General features: G+C 48.2%; 1 protein-coding gene across 3 annotated transcripts in view; it reads left to right on the top strand.

Annotated features, from left to right (window-relative positions):
* Plcg2 (phospholipase C gamma 2) overlaps positions 1-24,591 on the top strand; it is a 149,931-nt gene that overhangs the window by 41,042 nt on the left and 84,298 nt on the right. For 2 of the 3 annotated variants that reach the window (XM_031341530.1, XM_031341531.1), the window contains exons 3-5: positions 15,641-15,784; positions 16,974-17,067; positions 18,010-18,057. In XM_031341530.1, coding sequence (XP_031197390.1) covers positions 15,641-15,784; positions 16,974-17,067; positions 18,010-18,057 — 286 coding nt within the window. Of the gene's footprint in view, positions 1-15,060; positions 15,117-15,640; positions 15,785-16,973; positions 17,068-18,009; positions 18,058-24,591 lie in introns of those variants that run through there. The other variant, XM_031341532.1, reaches the window with a different exon arrangement.

Here is a 24,591-nt window from a genome sequence, read left to right on the forward strand (position 1 = left end):
AGAAGGCCTTGTGGGAGTTTCCTTGAAAACAGGAGGAGTAGGAAACTGTCCTTGCTCACCTTATCTCTGGCCCTTCACCTCAAGACACTAATTACCACCCTGATAGCTTTGGCATCAAACCCCAACCAGGTGGCCCTGGCTGCACCTTCTGAGGGTGGCTCTTCTCAGGGGTTGGTGGGAAGATGAAGCGGCTGGTCAGGCTAGAGCTGCAACTACCTCAAGGAAGCCCTGTCTGTTCTCTGTCCAAGTCTGCTGTTTCTGGCTGGAACTTGACCTTGGCAGTGCTTGGTGTCTACAGGCTGCTGCTGCTCAGTCAGTGGGCGTGAGTGTCTTGGCTCAGGAGCTGAGTCCTGCTCTGGACCAGCAGGGCTCAGGCAGAGCTTGCCTAACCTGCTCAAGCTGGTTTCCTTTTCTGGAAACAATGAAAAGAGTTTCACAGCTCAGAGAGGCGGGAGGGAGGGACACAGTGGAAAGGCCTTGGCCTCGGGCTGAGGGATGGGAACCCTGAATTCCCTGAATGGGAAGTTACTACTTCTGGGGTCTCCAAGCTGTGGCTCCTTGCAAGGGTGCTCAGGAGGGGAAGAGCATGGCAGACTTGAGTGAAGTCTGAGCAAGGCAGGAGATCTTTCCTGGAGGGGAACTCGTAGGGACCAAGGCCCACCAGTCCTTTCTGAGAATCTTTTTTCAAAGACTTTTTTATTGGCATATATTTATTATTGCCAGAAATTAATGCATTACCCATCAATGACATGTTCATACCTTAATTTGCTGTTTTTTTGACTGTATTCACTCCCAATGTCTTCCCTAGCGCCCCTCCCTCCACTGAGGTCCGCTTCCCACCTGCTCCCGCCTACTCTCAAATCTTTTTATTGTGAGTGTGACTAGTGAGTTTTGTTGGGGTTTCTTACAGGGGTGACAAGCATAAACCTTACCAGTGGCTACACCATTAAAGAAAATGTCTCTTAGCTGGGCAGTGGTGGCACATGCCTTTAATTGTAGCACCCAGGAGGCAGGGGCCGGTTGATCTCTGGGTTCAAGGCCAGTATGGTCTACACACTGAGTTCTAGGGCATCCAGGCCAGGTTTATCAACAGAGAAAGCCTGCGTTAGAGAAAAAAGAAGAGAAAGGAGAAGAGAAGAGGAGAAAAGAGAGGAGAAGGAGAGAGAAGGAAGAAGAGAGAAAAGTCTCACCTTTTCCCAGCAACTGGGGCCTGCTTATAGGTCTTTGGTGAGGGGTGTGGCAATGTGAGTCCCACCCCCTCCTTGATGGACTGTTGTCAGACCCAATCCTGTGCATCCTGTGTACAATAGCCACCTCATGCCTGAAGACAGCATTTCCCAGCACTCCCACCCTTCTTCTGGCTCTCACGCTCTTTTGTCTTTTCTTCCTTGCTGTTTCCTGAGCCTTGGACAGAGTGATGTGGATGTCTCACGTGAGGCTGAGCTACTTTTTCTCTGCGCCTGACCAGCTAAGGGTCTTTGCAGTAATCGCTGCCCCTCGCACAGAGAAGCTTCTTTGACTTAAGTAGGCAGTGGTGCTAATCTATGGGCATGCGCGTAATTGTTTACAAGGTAATTTCACACGTATATTTTGGAGGAGGCTGTCCTTTAATACCCGTCCTCTCCCCGCCCCCACAACAGCCCATGGCCTCCCTGAAGATGAACTGAGGCATGTATTGGTTGCTTTGGTTAGTAGCTGACTCTGATTTCTGTTCGATAGCAAGGGGAAGTCTTTGCTTGGGGCTTGGACGACTCTTCTGGTTCTTTGCATCTTTCTGCTCTCCAGAGCCGAGATATTTGAACCTGTGGGCATATAAAGAAAGCGCCTTGCTCCCGCTGGTCTCCAGGATGCTGCCCTTCTCAGCAGAAGTGGGTAAAGCCCGGCCTCCCGACGCCACCTCCTCCTCCTCATTCTGGGTGTTGGCTCTGTCTTGGACTGGGTGACCTTGGATCAACTTCTTGTCCACTCTGAGGCTGAGTTTTCACATCTGCAAATGAGTGTCATAATGACTTTGTCATAGGGGTGCTGAGAGCCGCCGGATGGTCTAGTCAGAGCCACCCCAGATAACGAGTAACAACTGTCAATAATAAAAGTATGCAGAGCATCCCCTGGAACTGTCCCTGCATGGCTCCATGCAGCAGAGCCTCCTTCTCTTACGCTGCAGGGTAGGTGGCTGGCCTGGAGGTGCTGACAGGCCTGCGGTCCCCTGAAGGTCTGGGGAAGCTCTGCTCTTACCTGTTGCTCAGCTCTGGAGAAGGCTGGCAGCACTTGGTGTGTCAGATTCCCTCACATCTCTGCTTCTGTCAGTAGATGGTCCTCTTCCCTCTGTGTAAGCCTTTGCCCAAATATCTCTTTTTCTTCCCTTTAATACTAGGGATCAAATCCAGGGCTTGGCATGTATTAGGCAATCATTCTGCTCCTGAACTACACTTCAGTGCTTGCTTCTTGGAGATGCCGTCTCTTGCTGTATCTTCCTATGACTCCTAGGTTGGTTTGGAACTTACAATGTAGCCCAGGCTATCCTGGAAATGTTGGTCCTCCTGCTCAGCCTGCTGAGTGCTGGGATTCCAGGCATGTGTCCAGATATGATGACATCTATCTTCTCTCTTCTTACAGAGATGCTAGACTCCGGCTCTTCTTCAGCCTACTCCAGCTTGGCCCCATCTTAACTTGGCTATGTCCTCAATGACCCTACTTCTAAAGGAGATGGCATTCATTGGGGCTTACAAGTATCTTTTGTTGGGGGTAGGGTTGGGGGCAGAAAGCAATACAACCTTTAGTATTATCCGTTTATGCATAGTCTCCAGGGCGACAAAGGCCAAAGCTGGAGCTACCTTTACTCTGAACCCAAGTTGTTCAGGTTTTCATGCCCCGGGGGCTGACTTTCAGTTGCTGGGGCAGCTCTCATTGTCCACATGATGTGGGTCTGAGATTCAGAGAGATAGTACAACTGCATCAAAGTTACAAAGTGAGGGAGGGGAGGTAGGCCTGGATTCTAGGTCCCCAGATCCCAGAGCCACCTCTATCCCAAGGAAACATGTCCCCTGGGCACATGTGTGCACACAGCCTATGAATGTGCATGCACCCCATGTCCCATGGGGTGCGCATGTATGCGTGCGTGTGTGTGTGCTATTTCGACTTCTGGAGCCAAGACTCTCTGGATGTGAGCAGTAGTGACCAGCTTCAGGGGAGAGGACTTTGGGTCTTGGCTCTTCTAACTTCCTCTTTTTCTAGCTAGCAGTTAATAAAGAGTTCTGACTTTGGGACTGGGGATATGGCTCAGTGGTAGAGTACTTGCCTAGCATAAGTGAAATCCTGAGTTCAATTCCTAGCATTGAACAAACAAACAAACAAACAAACCCAGTAACATGATTTGGAGTTAGATCACTCAAGTTCAAATCTTGGCCTGACCGGTATGGCTTAGGGTGGGACATTAACTCTCTGCCTTAGTTTTCCCATCTGTGTGCACTGAGGATAATGTCGCCTTACACATGGACACAAGTGACTGAAACCCCACTGTGTTGTCTCATGTGTACCAGAGTTGACTTAATGGGGGTTCCTTCCTCTTTATCCCATTTGGTATTTTTCTGGCACCAGGAGGTCCTGAGAAGGAAGAGGAGGTGCTATGCTTTCCACGGGATGCAAAGCTATAGGAAGTTCTCTGCACAGCTGGTAAAAGCAGAGATAAGGGTCAGTGATCTAAGAACCTCTCCTTTTCTATAAAGAACACAGTGCACAGAAAGACCGTACCCCGCAAACTGCGTGTGTGTCTGTGTGTGTGTGTGTGTGTGTCTGTGTGTGTGTGTCTGTGTGTTTATATTTGTTCGTGTATGTATGTGCATGCATATGATTTCATAGGCCCACAGGTTGACTGAGGTCAGTGGAGGGGCTGCCTTTGAGATGGGACCCCAACTTCCCACTTCTGTGATAGCTCTGCGTGTCCAGCCTTCCTGGTACCTATCACAACTGTATTCCCAGCTGATTTCAGAAGCTGTGGCCTTCACCAAAGAACACCCAGTGCCAGGCCAGCTCTGGGCCTCCTGCAGGCACTTCCTCTGGGTTCCAGCGCCCTGCTTATCAGGAGGCTGCAAGAGCATCTATTTCTGGCCTGGCTGGAAATAGTGTGGTCCTTAAAGGGTGGAGGGTGGAGTCAGCTTTAGGAACAGAGACATCGACAGTGGAGAGAGGAAGGACTCATTCCTCTGTGCCCTGAGGAACAACTGAGTGAGGGGCAGGTGTCTTGAGCAGGTGTGAATTCCAAGCTCTCCTTGGTGGCATTCACACTGTGACTTCCCTTTCTAGCTCCCTCCCATGTTTCTGCTCAGGACAAGAAATCTATTTGGCACTAAAATGTCTTTTCCTCTTTCTGTACATTTCTTCTTTGGAACTGTGTGTGTGTGTGTGTGTGTGTGTGTGTGTGTGTGTGTGTGTGTGTATGTGCAGCAGGTCAGAGGTCAATATCAGGTGTCTTTCTGTATCACTCTCCAACTTACTTTCTTTTAAAGATTTATCATTATATTTATTATTTTCTTTTAAAGTATTTATTATTATGTGTGCATAGGGGTATTTTGCTTGTATGCATTTAAAGGGCCCTATGTGCATGCAGTACCTATGGAGGCCAGAAGAGGGCACTGCATTCTCCTGGAACATCCCTGGAGTCATAGACAGTTGTAAAGCACCCCGTGGATTCTGGGAACCAAATCCGGAACCAAACCCGGGTCCTCTGCAAGAGCAGCAAGCTTTTAACCTCTCAGCCATGTCTCCAGTGCCTGTACATTTTCAAGACTGAATCTTTAACTGGATCTGGGTGGACTGGCTGGCAGGACCTATCTGTCTCTCTTGCCTGGGTGCCAGGGTTATGATATATAGCCCTGTGCCTGGCATTTACATGGTTGCTGGGAATGGAACCCCAATCCTGGTGGCAATTCAGTTTCACTGCATATGTAGAAGTTTGTATTCCCAGGGAGGTACTGGATACTGTGTCAATATAAGGTACTTTTTGTCCTTAGCCATATGTACTGCTGTCACCTTCTGAAATGGCTAGCCTTTTGAAAGACCCTTTCTGATATGAGGGTAGCATAAATGGAGAGTTATTCCCTGAATCCCTGTGACTAGCTCCCCTGACTCAGCCCCGTCTCCAGGTGACCTTGCTCTGACGTCTATTTCCAGTGATAGGCCTTGCACAGCCACTTTGGCTTTATCCTCTGGGCAGTTCGTTTCTTCTTACCCTTTAGAACTCAGTAGTAAGCTGACAATTGTTTCTGGGTAGGACTTAACAATCTGGTCTCATTTCCACCTAAGCCATGGCTATTTGATCATCCTTACTCTGCTTGCTGAATGGTTCTTGTTTACTCTCCGTCAGAGTTGCAAAACATCCTCAGAATTGATCTGCTACAGTGAAAAAAAAAAAGGCAACTTGAGGAAAAATATTAGCTACATAGTATCAGCAGTATGCAGCCACTGTAGATCACAAAGCTCTATTGCCTTTGGAGATAGAGTGTTCAAACTGAGGTGCTGAAGCCAAACACAACAAACAAAGCAAGAGCCCAGACGAAGACAAAGAAGCTGGCTGGTCGTCATGGGCAGGAATCTAGAAATAGATTTTGTGTACTGAAGGCTCTATGGGGTGGTTATGATAAAAAGTAGCAAGGCACATTAAAAATTAAGTATTGTTTATATGAGGTAGCAAGTCCTTTCTGTATTGTACTAACAGTTATATGTATCAGTGGGTGTGAGTGCCAGAGAAAGGGGGTGGGGTGGGGGAGAGGAAGAGAGGGATTGAGAGAGAGTGAGAGAAAGTGAGAGATCAGAGAGCAAGAGAGAGAGAGAGACAGAGATAGATAGATAGATAGATAGATAGATAGATAGATAGAGACAGAGACAGAGAGAGAGAGAGAGAGAGAGAGAGAGAGAGCGAGCTCAGGTATTATTCCTTAGGCCCCATGTACCTTGTTTCTTTTTAAGACAAGGGCTCTCACTGGCCCAGGACTGACCAAATGAGGCTGTCTGGCCAGTGAGCCCCAGGGATATGCCTGTTTCTGCCTCCCCTGCTCTGGGATTACAAGCATATGCCACTGTACCAGAAATTCTTATGTGGAGTCTTAGGCTTGTACTCAGGTCTTCCTGATGGCACAGCAAACACTTCACCAACAGTCCCTAACAATGTGCTTTCTAGACATACACTACACGTTCAGCATAACACCTAGTATTCATTTTAAATGGCCACACTCTTTATAATCTTACATAGGAAGGAAGATTGATTTCACAACTTAGAGGTGTAAGGTATGTATTTTTTTCTTAGTACTTATTAAGATACATTACAGGAAGACACAGCAAAGGGTGTGTATGTGTGCTTGGGGGGGATTATTCTAACTTAGTTTCCAGCAAGAGGAGAAAAAACCAAATATATGGGCCACTGTAGCATTGAACGTGAAAGGATTGCATGCTAGAGGGTTTTGTGGCCAGAGACTAAAGCTCATCTTCCTCCCTGAACTTGCAAACAATTGAGCTGAAAAAAAAAATGGGGGGAGGGCAAGGAGGGACAGAGTATCACGTAGCCCAGGCTGGCCTCAGACTTACCAAGGATGTAGCCAAGGATGACCTTGAACTTCTGATTTACCCACCTGCTTAGACCTCTCAATGCTGAGATTACAGATGGGCATCATTATGCCCAGTTTATGGTGAGCTGGTATTGAACACAGGGCCTTGTGCATGCTAAGCAAGCACTCCGACAGCTAAACTCCATCCTCAGTTGCTCAGATCCTGGTACTCCTCTGCTGGGTGAGCTACCTGGAAAGCAGGTTTGGAACTGTGCCCCACTCTCTGGTGACTCGCTCACCCTGTCTCCAGCACTTTTTGGTGCTCACAGGTGGCCTGTAGCCAAGTTCCCCCTCAGTGGCAGGAAGCCTAGCAGGACAAGTGGCTGCTTCGGGGTCAATGGAACCAGAAAAGGACAAGGAGGCTGAGCCAAACATGACCTGACCATTCTAGGTTCATTGTCAGAAAGTGTCCCTGCCTCTGCCTCGACAGGGTGTCTTGGGCAGAAGGTAAGACGGTGGGGGCTTTTGTGACCGCAAACCCACCCAGGGACTAACATCTCTGCAGGAACACAAAACATTCAGCGAACAGCTACCACTATGTGTGTGTGGTTACCAGAACACACACTTTCTGTGGAAGCAGGAGGCCTGAGCGCTCTCTCATGTTGGCTTTTAGTACAGTCTACAGAACTGGGGGGTCACTTTCTAACCAAGACAGTTAAAACAGTCTTTTTTCTCCATCCTTAGTGCTAAGGTGTGTGTGCACGCACACACACACTAGTACTTGCACACATGTGTACTCTTGCTTGTGGTGGTCAGAGAACAACGTTGGGTGTCCAATGAGCCTCATAGATTCTCCTGTCTCCATCTCCTCAGTGCTGGGATTATTAGCATGCATCACCACACTCAAATTTTTTTACGTGCGCTCTGGGGGATTGAACTTGGATCATCACGCTTGCATGTCAAACATTTTACCCACTGGGCTCTATCCCCAGCTCCCAAGTAAAATTTAATATCCTAGACTCTCTTCAGAAGGCCATACCTGACTCTGCATTTTATACTCATGGAATAATAGCAGCTAAGCCAGAAGAGAGTGACCCACCTTGGGTCCCCCAGCCAGGAAAGAGTGGGGCTTCAAGCCCCAAGCCCTCTAGGTACTTCCAAATCTCTATGCTACTCAGGCTGCTGTGGGCTAGGTTGGTCTCTAGTCTCTGGTCAGATGCAGCTGTGTGTGAAACAGCCTGGCGTCTTTAGTTTCTTTTAGCAGGGTCTCTGGCTGAGCTCTCTCAGCCATTACTCTCTCCGTACAAACTGAAACCAGCAGAGGAGCTGTTGTTGAGAGGTGGCTGCAATGTCATGCCCAGTAGCTGAAGTAACTTTGACAAGAGACTTCTGGGGGCCGCAGCTTGCTTCCTTTGGTTCACAGAGCAGTGGAACAACGTTTCCATCCATGCAGAACTGAGGTGGGGAGATGACTAGGCCAGGTCCCCATACACAATAGTAGAAAGCAGAGCTGGGGTTTGAACCTGGGTCTTTGGACTCCAGGATGTCCTCATGGGCTTTGTTCTCTTTTCCCTACCTGAGCCCATCTATGAGATGTGGGCCAGACAAACACATGCCCACTCAGAACAGGCTTCTCCCCTGTAGGTACTGGTCCCTACTGGCCTCTTCTTTTCCCATACATATATGTAGATTTACATGCATTGGTGAGACTGGGCATAGTCTCCATTTCTAGGCTCAGTACTCTTGGGACAGAGCCCTGTTTGTCACGCCATCTTGACATCCCCTGTGCTGGCTCTTTGTGGTGCTGAGGCTACACAGGTGGGTGAATGATGATTTGGCAAGGAGGTGGGAGCACGTGTGTGCAGCTGTCCAGCCTTCTGTCTGTCTTTCCCCTTGACTATGTCTTGAAGATACAGTTTATTGGCAGACAGTGCCACCAAAGGTCAGGTAGAGGGAGAGAGAGCCATGCTCTAGGTGTGAAGGATAGGAGGACACCCCAAGGGGACACTGCTGGAGGTTGAAGATCAGGAGAGGGAGAGCCAAGGAGACTGGAAGGTTTTTCTGGAAGGTTTTTCTTTCTTTTGTTCTGTTTTTGAGGAAGCCCAGGCAGCCCAGGCTGGCTTTGAACCTCTTGATCCTCTTGTTTCAGCCTCCTGGGATTAACAGATGTGAGCCACCATGCCTGGTGAAAAGCTGAAAACTGAAGATTCATGTCCCATCCCAGGCAGGGCAACCAAGGGTGGACAATATAAGACAAGGGACTGAGAAAGAGTGTTGATGGGGATACCCCACAAGGGTGGGGAGGACAGAAAGTGGAAGGGTAGCTTACTCCAGGAACCAGGGTACGGAGGGTATCTAGACCAGGGGAAGACCCAAGATGATGCCAGGAAGGGGTGGGACATGCAAAGACCAGGCCCTGTTTGTGGCTGTTATCTTGCTTCTTCAAGCAGGAAGCCCAGCTACGGAGCCCCACCACATAAGACGTGGTCTGAGCTCAGCTACTGTTAGCTTGCTTTGCAAAGACAGGTGGCTGTTTTACTAACCGTGTGCCCTAGGCAGAAATCCCCACCAGCACAGACAATGACCCCTGACCATTCTGCCCCATATCCTTCCCATTAGCGGTATCTGTTGTCAGGAAACTGGGGTGGGTGGGTGGAGCGTCTGTTGTTTTCTTGTGCTGTTTCAGACACATGTACAAATTTGGCTCTTTCTCTTTGGCTGAACTGAATATGTGTGTGTGTGTGTGATGTGTGTGCATGTGTATATATGTGTGTGTATGTGTGATGTATGTGTATGTGCATGTGTGTGTAAGTGTGATGTGTGTGCATGTGTATATATGTGTGTGTATGTGTGATATATGTATATGTGCATGTGTGTATGTATGTGTGTGTGATGTGTGTGTATATGTATGTATGTGTGTATCTGTGTAATGTATGTGTATGTATGTGGTGTGTGCATGTGTGTGTATGTATGTGTATGTGTGTGTGTGTGTGTGTGTGTGTGTGTGTGTGCTTGCCTCTATTTGTTCTCCATCCTATTCTTTCCTTTGAGACAGAATCTCTCACTAAACTAGGAGCCTCCTGTTATGGCTAGGCTGGCTGGCCCATGAGCTCCAAGAACGTGTCTCTATCCTCCAGAGCCAGCCTTACAGATGCATATGGCCACACCCAGCTTTTATGTAGGTGCTGGGCATCTGAACTTGAATAGCATATTCTTACACTTGCATAGCAAGCATATTACCCATTCAGCCATCCCCCCCAGCCCCAGAATCTAAAACATTTCTGAGAACACGAAGGATAGCCGGTTTGTGGGGCTAGCAAGATATTCTGTCATATTCATGATACAAAGGCTGTGGGATTGCCACTTAATCTGAGCATCCCATCCAGGTTCCTAAGCACTGCTTAGCACTCAGAGCAGACTCTTTTAGTCTCCTTCCACCACGCCCCACAGGTAGAGAGCATCTACTCAAAGAATACCATTTTTTTTTTATGCTGTAGTGATGTTATTGCTGGGCATGTGTTATGATTTGGTGGGAAGAGCCCCACAGACTCATGTATGGAAGGCCTTTTTCCCAGCTGGTGGTATTCCTCTGGAAAGTTCTAGAAACTTTGGGAGGTAGGAATTAGCTAGAATGTTCCTCAGGTGTACCTTTTGGAGTTGTATCTTTCCTGGGCCTCTTGTCTGTCTCTCTGTCTGTCCATCTGTCTGTCTGTCTGTGTCCCTTTTCCCTAAATCCTTCTTCTGGCTGAACTCTGCTCTGACAACCCATATCCATCATGAGGGAGTAAAACCTGCAACTGGGAGCCAAAATAAACTGTTCTTCCCTAGGGTGTTTATGTGAAGTGTGGTACAGCTGCGCCCATCCAATGTAATGTGTGCAATATGATGCAGGGGTTGTGGGGAGATGGCTCATTAGGGAAGTGCTTGCTGGGTAAGCATGTGGACCTGAGTTTGGATCCCCAGTGTTCACATAGAATCTGAACACAGAATGTGTAGGTGTAAGCACAGAGTTGGAGGTCCAGAGACAGACTGATCCGTGGGGCTCACTGGCCGCCAGTCTAGCTGAATTGGTGAGCTCTTGGGAGAGATTATTGAGTGGTTAAGAGTACTGGCTTCTCTTAAAGAGGATCCTGGTTGGGTTCCTGGCATGCACATGGTCACTCCCAACTACCTGAACTCCAGTTTCAGGGCATCCGACACCTTCCTCTGGCCTTCTTGGGCACTGTATGCATGTGGTACACAGGCATACAGGTAAAACAAAAGTAAATTTCAAAAGTAAAGTGGAGGCCTAGAGAGATGGACTCAGGGGGTAAAGGTTTTTGCCCCCAAGCCTGACAACCTGAATTTTATCCCTGAGACTCACAGGGTAGAGGGAGAGAGTGGACATGCACAAGTTGTTCTTAGATTTGACATGTATGCTGAGACACATGTGTGAGCATACACAGACACACAAAGACACACACATACTAAACGAACAAACAAATGTTTAAAAAGCAAGTTGGAAGCCGGGCGGTGGTGGCGCATGCCTTTAATCCCAGCACTTGGGAGGCAGAGGCAGGCAGATTTCTGAGTTTGTGGCCAGCCTGGTCTACAGAGTGAGTTCCAGGACAGCCAGGGCTATACAGAGAAACCCTGTCTCGAAAAACCAAAAAAAAAAAAAAAAAAGCAAGATGGAGAGCAATAGAGGAAAATGCCCAATGTTGACCTCTAGCCTCTATGTGCATCATGTGCACACATAATCATGTACATAGTCATATAACACACATACACACTCACAGTAGAGTTCTGATTTACCATGTTCTTCTATGCCTTGTCTGCTTTGTGTTGTCATGGAAACAGTAATGAAGTAAGCTATTGAAGTAGTAACTGATGTTCAGCCCTGTTAGTATGGTACTAGGCTTATTAGTTGTCAACACTGGGTGTCAGAAGGGACTCCATAGAGGGGAGCACCAGGCTTTACACATGATGGTCTTCAACATGCAGAGTGGTGGGTGTCTTTCTCTCTTGCTGCTGACCGATGCAAGCCTTCATTCACTCTTTGTATTGTCTTGGTGCCTGTACTTGAACACCTTACAGGATGTCTGAGGTCTGGAGGGTGCGTTTTGGGCAGATAGTAGTGTGGATATCCAGAAAGTAAGAACCAAACATGTTGGCTTGGAGGTTAGAAGACAAACTTGTAGGAGTCACTTCTCCCCTACCATTGTGTAGGTTCTGAGGTTTGGACTCGGGTCATCGGCCCTTACCCATTGAGCCATCTTGCTGGCCCTACACTGAGTTGTTTGTTTGTTTGTTTGTTTGTTATTTAATTTATTTATTATGATTCCTGTGTATCATTGTGTTAATTGTGTTAATAATTTAAGAATGGATAGGTAACATATGTAGAAGTTTCTACACGTGGTCTAAACTTATTAAGTACTGTTAGGTATAGATATACACCTGTAATCTCAGCAATCTCAGCGTGTGGGAGGGTGAGGCAGGAGGTTTGTGAGCTTGAGGCCAGTCTGGGTTACACATCAAGGTCCTATCTCAATTTCCCTAACCACCCCTCTGAAGATGATTAGATGCTGTCTTAGTTAGGAACAGTATACACACACACACACACACACACACACACACACACACACATACACACACACAAGTTCTGAGTGATGTTATCACTTCCATATCTGGGGAAACAGACAGGCAGAGTGAAATTATTACCCGAAGCTACCCCACTGATAGGGAGGTTGCACGGCAAACCCAGGCTGGCAGTCTCAGGGCCCTCAGCCTGAACACCAGCCACAACGTGTCTTGTGAGTTGGATGAACCCAGGGATGTAGAGTATGTCTCCCCAACTCCAGGCTCTTATCTCAGCCTTAGGTTATGTGGTGCCTGTGTTGCTCTGTGCCTGAGGGGGTAGGGTCACCATCTTGTGGGATGAGCCTGCTTATCACAGGGTTCCTGCTAGGCATGTCTCTAAAGATGCCACCCCAGCATCTCAGCTTTGCAGATGGACATGTCTTAATGGCACACCCCCATAGATGGGGAAGGCCTTCCATCTTCCTGGGGGCTCTTGGTCACTTGGGACGGGTTGATAGGAGAACACCTTCAGCTACCCATGGACTTCACCTGCTGCTTATCCATAGACCTGGGAAGTGTCAGTCATGGATGTGAAGAACCCTTCACATCCAGTGGTGATGCAGCTACTAGGCCTGGGAAGTGACCTTCAACCTGTGAGGCCTAGGCTTGAAGTCTTTTACCATCCCAGCATTCCCAAGGGTGTTATGGATGGAGAACTGGCTTCTAGCCTACAATTTCACCAAGAGAATTCAATGCAAGTGTTCAAAAAAGCACTTTCCCAAGATGCTTCGCAGCAGCCTTGTCACCAGAACCAAGTGTTCATCTGTGGGTGATGAACGGGAAGAGAAAGTGAGGGATACAAGTACTTGGGGGTGGCATCACCCATAGCCATGACTGGAGTGCTGGCTCATGCTCCAGCCACAGGCAGACTCTGAGATGGTCCCACTCAGCACAGGTGTACCTTGAAAAGGTTATACCAAGGGAAAGAAGCCAGACCAGAGACCATGTTCCTTGATTCCATGTATATGAAATTTCCGGAATTGAGTGTGTAGAAGTCATATGTAGTTTAGTGGTTGCTCCTGGTGCGACTAATGTGGAGCTGAAAGAGGATGGGGTAGGGAAGCATGACAGTGAAGGTCCAGGTTTCTCACTGTGTCACAGAATGTTCTGAAATCTGCTGGGTAAATGGCCATGCGTATCTGTGAGGCAGTACAACTCAGTACTGCTATGGACAGACACCATGACCAAGGTAACTCTTATAAGGACAATATTTAATTGGGGCTGGCTTACAGGTTCCGAGGTTCAGTACCTTATCATCAAGGTGGAAGCATGGCAGCATCTAGGCAGGCACGATGCGGGAGCTGAGAGTTCTACATCTTCATCTGAAGGCTGCTAGTGGAAGGCTGACTTCCAGGCAGCTAGGATGAGGGTCTTAAAGCCCACACCCACAGTGACACACCTACTCCAACAGGGCCACACCTTCAAATAGTGCCACTCCCTGGGGCAAGCATATCCAAACCATGACTACCACCTTTTCTTATAAAGCATGCCAGCAGCGCTCCAGTGGACACCAGCTAGGTGTCCTCTGATTCTGTTCAGTTCTAATAATTCTTGGCAGATGGTGTGATCTCACAGACTGGGGTATGGTCCATCCCATTGGGGCCTCCCTCACTTTACTGGTCCAGATTGGTCCCTTTGCTTCTCACTAATCAACCACAGCCTCATAATATCTCCTAGGGTTTGATGAATATGCTAAAATGGCTCATGGGACCTCAGGGAAGCCGTCATCTTCCCTGGTTTATTGTAAAAACTATTGCAGAGGTGGCAGGTAAATGGCTAGATAGCAGAGATGCATGCCTGGGGCAGGATGTGTGGAGCGTCCTGTCTCGGCCCCAGCCCATGCAGCTTGACATGCTTAGATCCTCTAGTTACCTTTGTATGTTCAACAGCCAGGAAGTGCCCTGAATTTTGTACTGGGCTCATGTAAAAACTTCATTTTGGAAGGATTAAACCATTGCCCATTGGTGATGCCTCTACCTCAGTCCTGCCCTGCTCCCTGAGGTTGAGGGTGGGGCTGAATGAGAAAGTTTAGATCCTGAAATCCCCTCCCATCCTGAGACTCTATCAGGAGAGCTCCTGGTCACAGGAAAGATGTATCGGTTTGGAGATACTATGAGTTTTAAGAATTGTGTCCCAGGATATGGGGGTCAGGGACCAAATATGTACTTCTTGTATCAATTTATCAATATCTATTTATCTAGAACCTACTAAGTCTGCTTAGTGTTGATTGCATGGAACCACTTGAGAGCCGATGACCCATAGGGGGCTCTTCCCTGGAGAAAACTGGTTGCCTTTCAGCAGCCATTGATTGTAACTCTTCATCTAGGGAGTGGGGTCTTGTAACATTTCCCCCATCCATGTTGGTATTTCAGCTAGTGGTGTCATTATGCAGGTCTTGTTTAGGTGACGATCTTACTAAGGTTTCACAGACATGGCCCAGAAGATGCTGTGTCGCCTCAGGCATCCTGGTCGTCTGGTTCTTACAGCCTTTGCACCTGAAAGCAGCCATTCAGTGCCCCCCTTTTATTTTCCTTGCTTCAGTTGAGGCAAGTGGCATTTTGGGGGCTGTTGGGACTCAAGGGAAAAGAAGCCGGTAAAGCAGAGTTAGTCACTGGCAGGGGTGCTCTCAGCAGCACACAGAGAGGTCGCCAGTGAGCATTGGCTGCTCTCCTGCTGTGATAGAGTATTCTGGGTCTTGTCCCTAAAGGCCAGTTCCATTGGCAAAGCTCAAAGCTCTAGTGTACGGTGTCTGTCTTGGGAAGGGGATGATGGCTAAAGCAAGGAATCCCTAAAGCCTTTGTGATGACCAGCTATCCATTGTGGCAACACACCGGAGACAACCGGCTGGGAGATGGAAAGAAGTTTGGTTTTGATCCTTGGTTTTGGAGGTTTCAGCCCATGGCCACTTGGCTCAGTTGTGTCTGGGCTGTGGTGACACGTGGAGGAGGGGAGCATGGGGTAAAGCACAGATGCCCATCTCATGGTGGCCAGGATGGGAAGTGTGGGTGGAGCGAGGGGAGGAGGGTGGAGGAATGCCTTCCTTCTTCAGGCCAGGCCCCGCCTTGTGTCTAGCACCCCTAATACCCCATCAGGTTCTGAACCTGTCAACTGACCAGTTCATCGACAAGGCCAGGACTCTAATGATGACCCTTAGGGGGCTCCTCACGGCTCCACTTCTGATGACTGTTTTCAGTGTCGGGTCCAAGCTTCTGACACATGAGTGTTGGGGTATAGTTAATGATCATACCATAGCACACTTCCTTCTGGGCCGATTGGAAGGGTGGCAGATGCCTGGCGGCTTTTCATTTCCTGTCCACACTCAGGAGGAGTAGACCCCGAGCTCAGATGGGACTGTGGTCAGAGATGGACTCAAAGCTGTCTTCTAGGACGGAGGTGCTGGGGTACTAGGGCTGCAGGGCAAGGGTCTACCCTCTTCTCCAGGGAACTGGGGATTCTGACGGGCTGTATTTGATTTCTCTCAGTGGACATCATGGAAATAAAGGAGATCCGTCCGGGGAAGAACTCCAAGGACTTTGAGCGAGCCAAGGCTGTCCGGCACAAGGCAGACTGTTGCTTCACTATCCTCTACGGCACCCAGTTCGTCCTCAACACACTCAGTTTGGCAAGTGGGTGCACATTTGTCTGGACATCCTCCCATCCCCCACCTCCTCCTTCTCCTCCTTCTGAGAAAGATCATACTTCATGCCTGCTAATGCATGTTCTGGAAACCTTTGTTCTACTGCTTTCTAGCTTGTGTCTTTGGGTATTTGACTTTTCTGAGCAGCAGTTTGCTTGGCTGTGAACTGGGGAGAGCGATGTGGCTTTCTCCTTAGGACGTTGTGAGAAGTGTCCTGTGTCTGCCTGGCTCAAGTCGACAGTTGAATGAAGGTAGTTAATGTGGTCACTGTGGGTAGGCTCTGCTGGACAAACATGTCACTTGTTTCCCTACAGTGGTTGCTGCACAGAAAACACTCATCTGAGTGGACAGTCCTGAGACCTGCACCTTGGGTGCATATGCAAGCACAGAGCACACATATATATGCATGGACACACATGGACGTGGCACATATGGATACATGCACACAGCACACACATGCATGCATATAGTATGCAAGCATACACATATACACATATATGCATGTGCACATATATACACACAGCACAAACATATATGCCCACAGTATACACATGCATGGCTATACACAGCAATACATGCATGCATGAACACAGCACATATACGTGTATACAGTACATACTCTCGAACACACTAAACATTTATATAATATATATACATAGTACATACAATGCACACACAGGACAATGTGCATATACATACCACACATACACAAGCACACACATGAAACCACATTATAATAAACACATGTACATCCATGTATCATATGTGCCTCTGCACAGCACACACATGGATGTATGCATATAAAACACATGGATGTACATACAACACACACATACTTGTGCAGTATACATACATGCACACAGCACATACATGCACATACTACACACATGCACATGCACATACGGCACAGCATACACAAAACACACACACACACATATATGTGTGTGTGTGTATATATATATATATGTATGTATACATTTTGAGAACATATAAACTCACATATCTGGAGCTGGGATTTCTGGCCATCCCAATGGTGTATCCATCAAAAAGTTGAAGAATGAGCTGGGGATAGAGCTCAGAGGTAGAGCTACCATTCACAAGGTCCCAGATTCCGGCCTCCAGCAGAAACAAGAAGAGTCACCCAGAGTTTACCACCCCCTCTCCCATTCTGTCTATAGCTGATTCGAAGGAGGATGCGGTGCAGTGGCTCTCTGGCTTGAAGATCCTACACCAGGAAGCGATGAGTGCATCCACTCCTACAATGATTGAGAGGTACACAACCCACTGTCACCATCCTCCCTTGTTCCAGGGACTTTGGGAATAGACCAGAGGGAGAAAATGGGATATTGAGTCCCGAACTTCATCAGTGCTCTGTGTGCTGCAGTATCTGGTAATGGCTAAGAACTCTCCAATGCTCCAGATAAGAGCCTCTCTCCCTAGTGTTTAGCCTTGGCCTTTGGCATGAAGAGGGCACTTCAGCCAGGTGGAAACATCCATCGGTTTATGTGTGCTTGCGCATGTATATATGAATCTTTCTGTGTATATCTATAAGCATAAATATCTGTTCATATACATTCTTCTACATGCCTATCATGTGTATGTATTTATATGTCATATGCATATACATATAGATGTGTATATATTTGTGTGTATCTGTGCATATGTTCACAGTGCATGTGTGTATACATGTGCTTCTAGATGGTATGTGTGTATGCTCAGTATACATGTGTGTAGTCATCTGTGTGTGGATCTATACATGCATGCATGCATGCATGCATGCGTGAAGGGTAGGTCTTTCTCCTGAAAGGATTTAATGATGGATTAAAGTGAACTGAAACTGAGCCTGGAGGTGGCTACCCCATGATGGTAGGTGAAGGCCTTCTGAGGACTGTTTTCAGTGAGATATGTGTGCGTAGGACCCAGGGCTGGGCCACCACCCCTCCCCCAATGAACCCAACCCTTCCTTCATGCACTACTTTTTCTTCTCAGTTGGTTGGGAATTAGTGATGGGGACTTGTCCTTTATGGAGAGCTCACTTTATCTCATGGATGCTCCCTCGGGGCTCAGGCAGGGGTCTTCAGCCACAAGTGGAGTCTGTGGAGGATGCTGGGACCTCTTCTCCTTTTGGGGACTTTGTCCCCATTCCCTAGAGCTCTTTGAACTTGCAATATTTTCTGACTTTTCTCTCTTTTTGGCTTCACATTCTCTTTGCAGTTGGCTGCGAAAACAGATTTATTCGGTAGATCAAACCCGAAGAAACAGGTAAGGCCCATGGGCAGTTTTCTTTGAACTGTGCTGCTTGCTTGTTTTAGTGTTGGGGGTGGGGTGAGCCAGTACATGTCCTGTGGTGGAGAGGGTCTCAGGTTCTGGGGTTGATGGCAACCAAATCCTCTACACGAATGAAGCTTCTGAGGGACAGCTCCAGCTGAGTTGCCAAGGTGACATTTGACATGGGGACTGGGGCCTTGTCACAAAGGCTGGAACACCTACCATGTCCTGGGAACCCAGCAGGAAACATTGTGACCCCCGTTCTGCAATGTATGATGGGAGAGACTGGTCCTAAGGAAGCAAGCTTTATTTGGTGACAGTGGTGTGGCTCTAGGCAGGGATGAGGGAAGATGTGATGATGTGTCCTTCTGTGTATTTCAGTCGCTGGAGGATGGGACTGCATCAGCACACAGGGCTCTCTGTCAGATTCTGTGTTTAATTCCCTCCCTTTCTTCTCCTTCCTTCTCTCCTCCCTTCCTCCCTCCCTTCCTCCCTCTGTCCTTCTCTCCCTCCCTCCTCCCTCTTTCCTCTTCCTTTCCTTCCCTTCACTCCCTCTTTCTGTTCTTGGAATTGAACCTTAGGTCTTCTGCATGCTAGGCACTCACTCTACCCCTGAGCCATGACCGAAGCCCTTCACTGGTGGATTCTAGACAAGTGTTCTAACGTCTCTAGCTTCTCTTTTTGTTTTCAGACAGAATCTCCCTACATTATCCAGGAGGCCTCTGACTCTCTGTAGCCCTCACTGGCTTTGAACTTTCAATCTTTCTGCCTCAGGCCCCTGAGTAGCTGGGCTGAGAGACCTGTCCCTCCAGGCCTGTTCTTTGTTTGTTTGTTTTTGTTTTGTTTTGTTTCTAAAAGACAGATACTCAGCTTGGGCTTTTCCTTAGGCAAAGGCCACTATTTCCCCATTGGTAGACGTGCAGTAGCTTCTGACTTCAGTTTAATTTTCTTAAAGACAACCTTAGAGTGTGAACGTGGGTGCTGTACATGTGAGTCGGGGGCATCCTTAGCTGCCCGATGCCAGCTCTGGGTATGTGGTGGCAGAGATGGTGACAGGGCTGATTTCCAGCTGTGGTGCTGAGTATATTGACCTGCCTGCTCTCTCTGCTACACTGGTCTTTGTCCTTTGTCAGTCTGGAAGGTGAATGGTCATAGCATCCTTTGCTTAAATTTGCCTTTCTGGGTTGGTGACTGACCAACCTTTTGTTTATTTCCTTCCTCTAATTAATAATCAAGTGATAAAAGCCACCCTGGGGCTGGAGAGATGGCTTCCTCCACAGGCAAGAGCAATCTTCTCTCTTGCAGGGGACTCAGGTTTGAGTCTCAGCATCCACATGGTGGGCTCATGACCATCTGTAACTCTAGTTTCAAGAGATCCAATGCCTTCTTCTGAAATCCACAGGCCACCAGGCACACAGGTAGTGCACATACATACACTCAGGCAAAGCACTCATACACATAAAATAAAGTAAATAAATCTGTAAAAAAAGAAACAAACAAACAAACAAAAAAACAAGATCCCCACAGACAGACAAACAAACAAACAAACAAATGCTACCCTGCATGGAGCCTTGGAGAACTTGGCAGCCGGGTGGTATTAACTCTTTATAATCCTTGTCTTGCTTTTGTCTCACATTGGACCTTTTGTTTAAAAAGATTTATTTTGAGACTGGACTATGGCTTATCTGGTAGAGTGCTTGCCTAGCCTGCACTCCCAGCTTCCATCCTGGTGAGGTTGAAGGGGGGGAGGGTCAGAAGTTCAAGGTCATTGACGTCTGCGGAGAGAGCGAGGGCCATATGAGACCCAACTTCAACTAACTAACTAATTAGCCAACCAACTAGCTCCTTTTTCTTTCCTTTATTTTTGATTTTCACATTCAAGACAAAACCAAATGACACCGTTTTTGTCCCGGTGTCGTGTAGGTGACGCAGTGTCTGGCATTTCTGCCTGCCTCTTGTTCATTTCTGTCTCTTGTTTAGTGTACATGAAAGACCCCATAGGGAGTTCCCACTCAAGTCCTGGGAGACATGCACCCAAAGAAGAAAAGCCATCTTGATGCAAATGCAGAGGTAGTTTTATTCAGGGCCCTGGTTCGTTTCCCAATCCAACTCACGCAGGAGTCTGGGGAAATCCGAACACCAGGCCCAGGGGTTAGGGCTTTTTATAGGAAACAAGGTCTGGGGAGACAAAGGAATTGGTGTGGCTATACATGATTGGCTATTTTGAATGTTGTTCATGCAGATCAGAGTTGAGAATTCCTAAAAAAAGTGAAATTCCTAGCAAGAGGGGAGAGTGCTATTCAAAGTTCATACTGACCCTTAGCTAACACTTAAGGAAACCAAATGGCCCAGGGTCCATCACTCAATGTCTGGCCAGGCGTGTCTCAGGCGCCTCAGCTGGGCACCTCCTTGCCTTATCTCTAAGATTTGCACTCCCCTGGTCAGCTTTTCCCTGGCCCAGCCATCCTCTGGCCCCTGTGGTTTTCCCCAATCCTCTCTAACCCTGGTCTCAAATTTAACTCTTTCAATCCCAGGCTTACGTGGGCAAGTTCGTGTTGGATTTTTTTATTTTCCTTTTCATACACAGATGGGCATTTGTGACCTCTAGTCATATGCTTTCTCCCCTCTGCCTCTCCCTCTCATCCATCATCTCCTGGCTGCCCTCCCCTGTCACCAGGGTTGAGCTAGTGGGGTGTCATGGTTTTACATACTGAGGTCTTAGGGTGTTGTCACCTCTGAGACTAGGCTCATTGTGCAGACTGGTTCAGGGTGACAGAAGGGGTCACTCTGGTCACCATGCCTCCCCGGCGGTGGAGTTGTCTACTTTCGTCTCTTATATGGAACAGAGATGGATGCCTGCCCCCAGCTGGGGATGGAATCTTCAAATCCTGCCTAGAATCCCATCTTCCTATTAGCCCAGAGGGGACCTGTTTCTGGAGGTGGTCCCTGGCTGTCCCTCCACCCAGCTCCTCTCCCAGCTTCCTTCCAGCAGGCCCTGCTGTTTGTCAACACTGAGAATCACAAAGTCTCACCTTCTCTAGGAGGCTTCGGGGATACTTCAAAGGAACTTTGACTGGAGTGCTCCAGAAAGGGCAGCCAGGCCAGTTTCCCTCCCTTTCCTGTCTCCCACAGCCTCTGACTAAGCTTGTTTCCCAGAGGAAAGCAGGAGCTGCCAAAGGCAAGAATGGACTGGCCTAACTCAGGTAGAACCCTAAGCCCAGATGTTTTCCTTGGCCCAAGCCTGTTCAGCTTCTAACTTCTCCTAGGGCAAAATGGTAGCAGCTGGCTTTTGTGGAGGACCTGCTTGGCAACAGCCACACTGTATTAGGCACATCACGTGCCAACTGAATGCTTCCAGCCAACCACTGAGCTAGACACCCTTTTTACACCCTTTTAAACACACTGAGGCCCCGAGAAATCAGGTCATTTGACTAAAGCAATCCAGCATGTTGAAGATACACACACACACACACACACACACACACACACACACACACAGACATCATTCCTTACCCTAGCCAATAACATTGCCATTAAAATGAAAAAAAGAATCTAAAATGATGGTAAGGCTTGTACAGCATCACACATTGTAAGACTTTCAAGTGCACAGTTCTGTGGGGTTAATTGCATTCATAGCATTGTGCAACTGTTGCTGTGCTCCATCTCCTGAAGGGACAGCGACGAGTTCCAGCTCATAGACATGGTCCTCATTAAACTATGACTCACAGGGCCCCTCTCCCCTCCCCTGTTATGAAATACAATGAGGTGGCAGGTGGGGGTTCCTGGTGGGCCCATACCAAGGTACTCTGCTGAGAAATCACTCCATGTGACAAACCTGGTATAAGGGAGGGTTTATTTGGGGGAAGGGAGGGGAGTGAGTGTTAGCATTTAGTCTAAGCTCCGCCCCACAGCTACCTGGCAATGGCCAGGTGTGCCTGACTCACTATAAAAGAGGCTGCTTGCCCCCTCTGCTCTTTCTTGCTCTCTTGCCTTCTTGTTCCTGCTATGTCCTCTCATCTCTTCCCTCCTCTTTCCCATCCCCCTCCCTACTCTCTCTCCACACGCTCATGGCCAGCCTCTACTCCTCTTTCTCTCTGTCTTTCTCTGTCTCGACCTGGAGAAGGGACCTGGAGAAGGGGTAGAGACAGGCAGATTGGAGCAGAGCCATGAGGGCAGAGAGCGGGGGTGGGGGGAGATTTTGGCTGGGAGCACATGGGGAGGGAAGGAGGGAGAGAGAGAGAGAGAGGGAGAGGAAGAGGGAGAGGGAGAGGGAGAGGGAGAGGGAGAGGGAGAGAGGGAGCTGTTGCTAGGTCCCTGGGGGTCCTGGGAGCCATGCTCCACTTGATTTGGCAGCCTTCAGTGCCTCTTGTAAATGAAATGTTAACCCATTGCCCCTTACACTCTTGCTGATTTCACTTGGAGTAAAGCTCTCAAAGGGCTTATCCCCACTGTGGGCAAGCACTGTCCCGTGGAGCTACACCCTTCTTGAAGCCTTCTTTTTACTTTTTCTCTTAAGAGACAGGGTCTCACATGGTTGTCTTGGATCCTCCTGCCTCCATCTCTGGAGTAGCAGAACCACTTTATTTTTTTTTGTGGCTGAATAATATTCCAAAGTTTGTTCTCTCTTGGGCTCATGCCATTGTGACTCAGGGTACACAAAGGGTAGAAACACCTGCAGGGGGTCCTGTCCTTCCTGTTGGAGCAGTGGGAACTGGTTAACATTTCTGAGGAACTTCTGTGCTGTTTTCCATAATGGTGATATCTTCACACACTCTCCTCAGGAGTGCACAGATGGTTTATTTCTTCCTCATCCTTACCAACACGATTTCCCTCCATCCTTGCCCCTTGGGTAATAGCACAGAATTTGCATAAACTGAACAGACTTCCTTGTTCAGCTCCTCAGGGAAGGAAGGGAAGGAGGGAAGGACTGTTAGGTCTTCAGGGATGTGGGAGGGGAGGAGGTGCAGGTGGGAGACAGGGGAGAGCTCACGTAGCTCCTGGATGCAAATAGGTTTTGTGTGGTTGATAACCTGAAGCCACACCTGTTCGGATTCTGTTGCACTTGCCTTCATTGTGGGCATGGGATTTTTAAAAAGTGGTTTATTTTATGTGTATGATTATGTGTTTGCATGTATGTGTGCGTACTGCGTGTGTATCTGCTGCTCAAGGGACGCCAGGGTAGGATTCCCTGGCACAGGAGTTACACACGGCTGTGAGCTACCAGGTGGGTGTGCGGAACGGAACCCCCAGGTCTTCTGAAAGAATAAGCCAGTGTAACTCTTGCAATCCCAGTAATTTCTTTTGAGACAATGTTTCACTATGTAGCCCAGGATTGAGAAATGAGTTCTCAAGGGAAATGAATTCTCAGTCCCCGAGGGCATGATCAACCAGCCAGCCCTCTTCCTCCTCCTCTGCAGAGTTCAAATGTGGGGGTCCAGACCTGAAGAATTTGCATTTTGACTAATCCTTGGGAAGTAGTGGTCTCTAGACAGCTATAAGAAGCAGGGCCCTTGATCTACACAGTGAATGTAGGGGTTGCTGAGTGCATGGGCCAGTGACAGATACCGTGTGTGGCCCAGGTCATCCATCACAGTACCTGTGTGTGGTGGCTGTGCTGACCAGCACAAACAGAGAATACAGGCACCACTCTAGAAAGTTTTGTGAGGCTAACCATGTTTGGAGGTACACACCTGTCATCTTTGCCCTCAGATGCTGAGGACTGCATGGTGATAGCTTGTCCCAACACACACATACACACACACACACAGAGACACACATACACACATGCATACATACATACACACACAGATGCATACACATGCATGCATACACATGTGCACATGCATATGCACGCATGCACAAATACACACACACACACACACACACACAGGAACAGGGAGAGAGAGAGAGACAGACAGACATTTAGAGAAGCTGTAACACTGCTTGTGTGATATTTGGGATAATTGTTTATTCCTCAGTTTCCCTGTCTACAGAGAGCCATGGCGCCCTCTACCTTGCATCCTGGCTGGATGCTGGTGTGTGACATTCAGTGAGGTCACACTGTAAAGGGCCTAGACAGGAGCTGGCTTACAGAAAACATTCCGCATTAAATATTTATTGTTGTTATTATTATAAATAGCTATGGGTGAGAGCAGGCTTTTTTTAGCAGACAGGTTTCAGGGGCTCCTCTGGTGATGAGTGTAGCCTTGAAGGCTCTCAGGACCCAGCTAGGTTTTATGGTAATTGATTGATGATGTCTGCATGAGAGATGGGTGTCAGCTGCCCCTTGGGAGAAGTTGTTTTTTACTTGTAGTTCACAAAAGAGATCACCCTGGTTTCTGGTTGAGCCCTAAGATGGCATCTGAGTTACAGGTTTGTGTCCAGGAAGCTGATGCTGGGGACTATGAAGAGGTACAGGGAATGCAGGCAGCAGGATTGGCTATTGCTCCTGGAGTGAGAGTGGGGGTAGGGTTCTGACACTGCCCACCAGCTCTCTGGAATGAAGGTGCAGAGAGTCAAATCTGCTTT

The sequence above is a fragment of the Mastomys coucha genome, unplaced genomic scaffold (genome assembly GCF_008632895.1).
Source record: "Mastomys coucha isolate ucsf_1 unplaced genomic scaffold, UCSF_Mcou_1 pScaffold22, whole genome shotgun sequence".
NCBI lineage: Eukaryota > Metazoa > Chordata > Mammalia > Rodentia > Muridae > Mastomys > Mastomys coucha.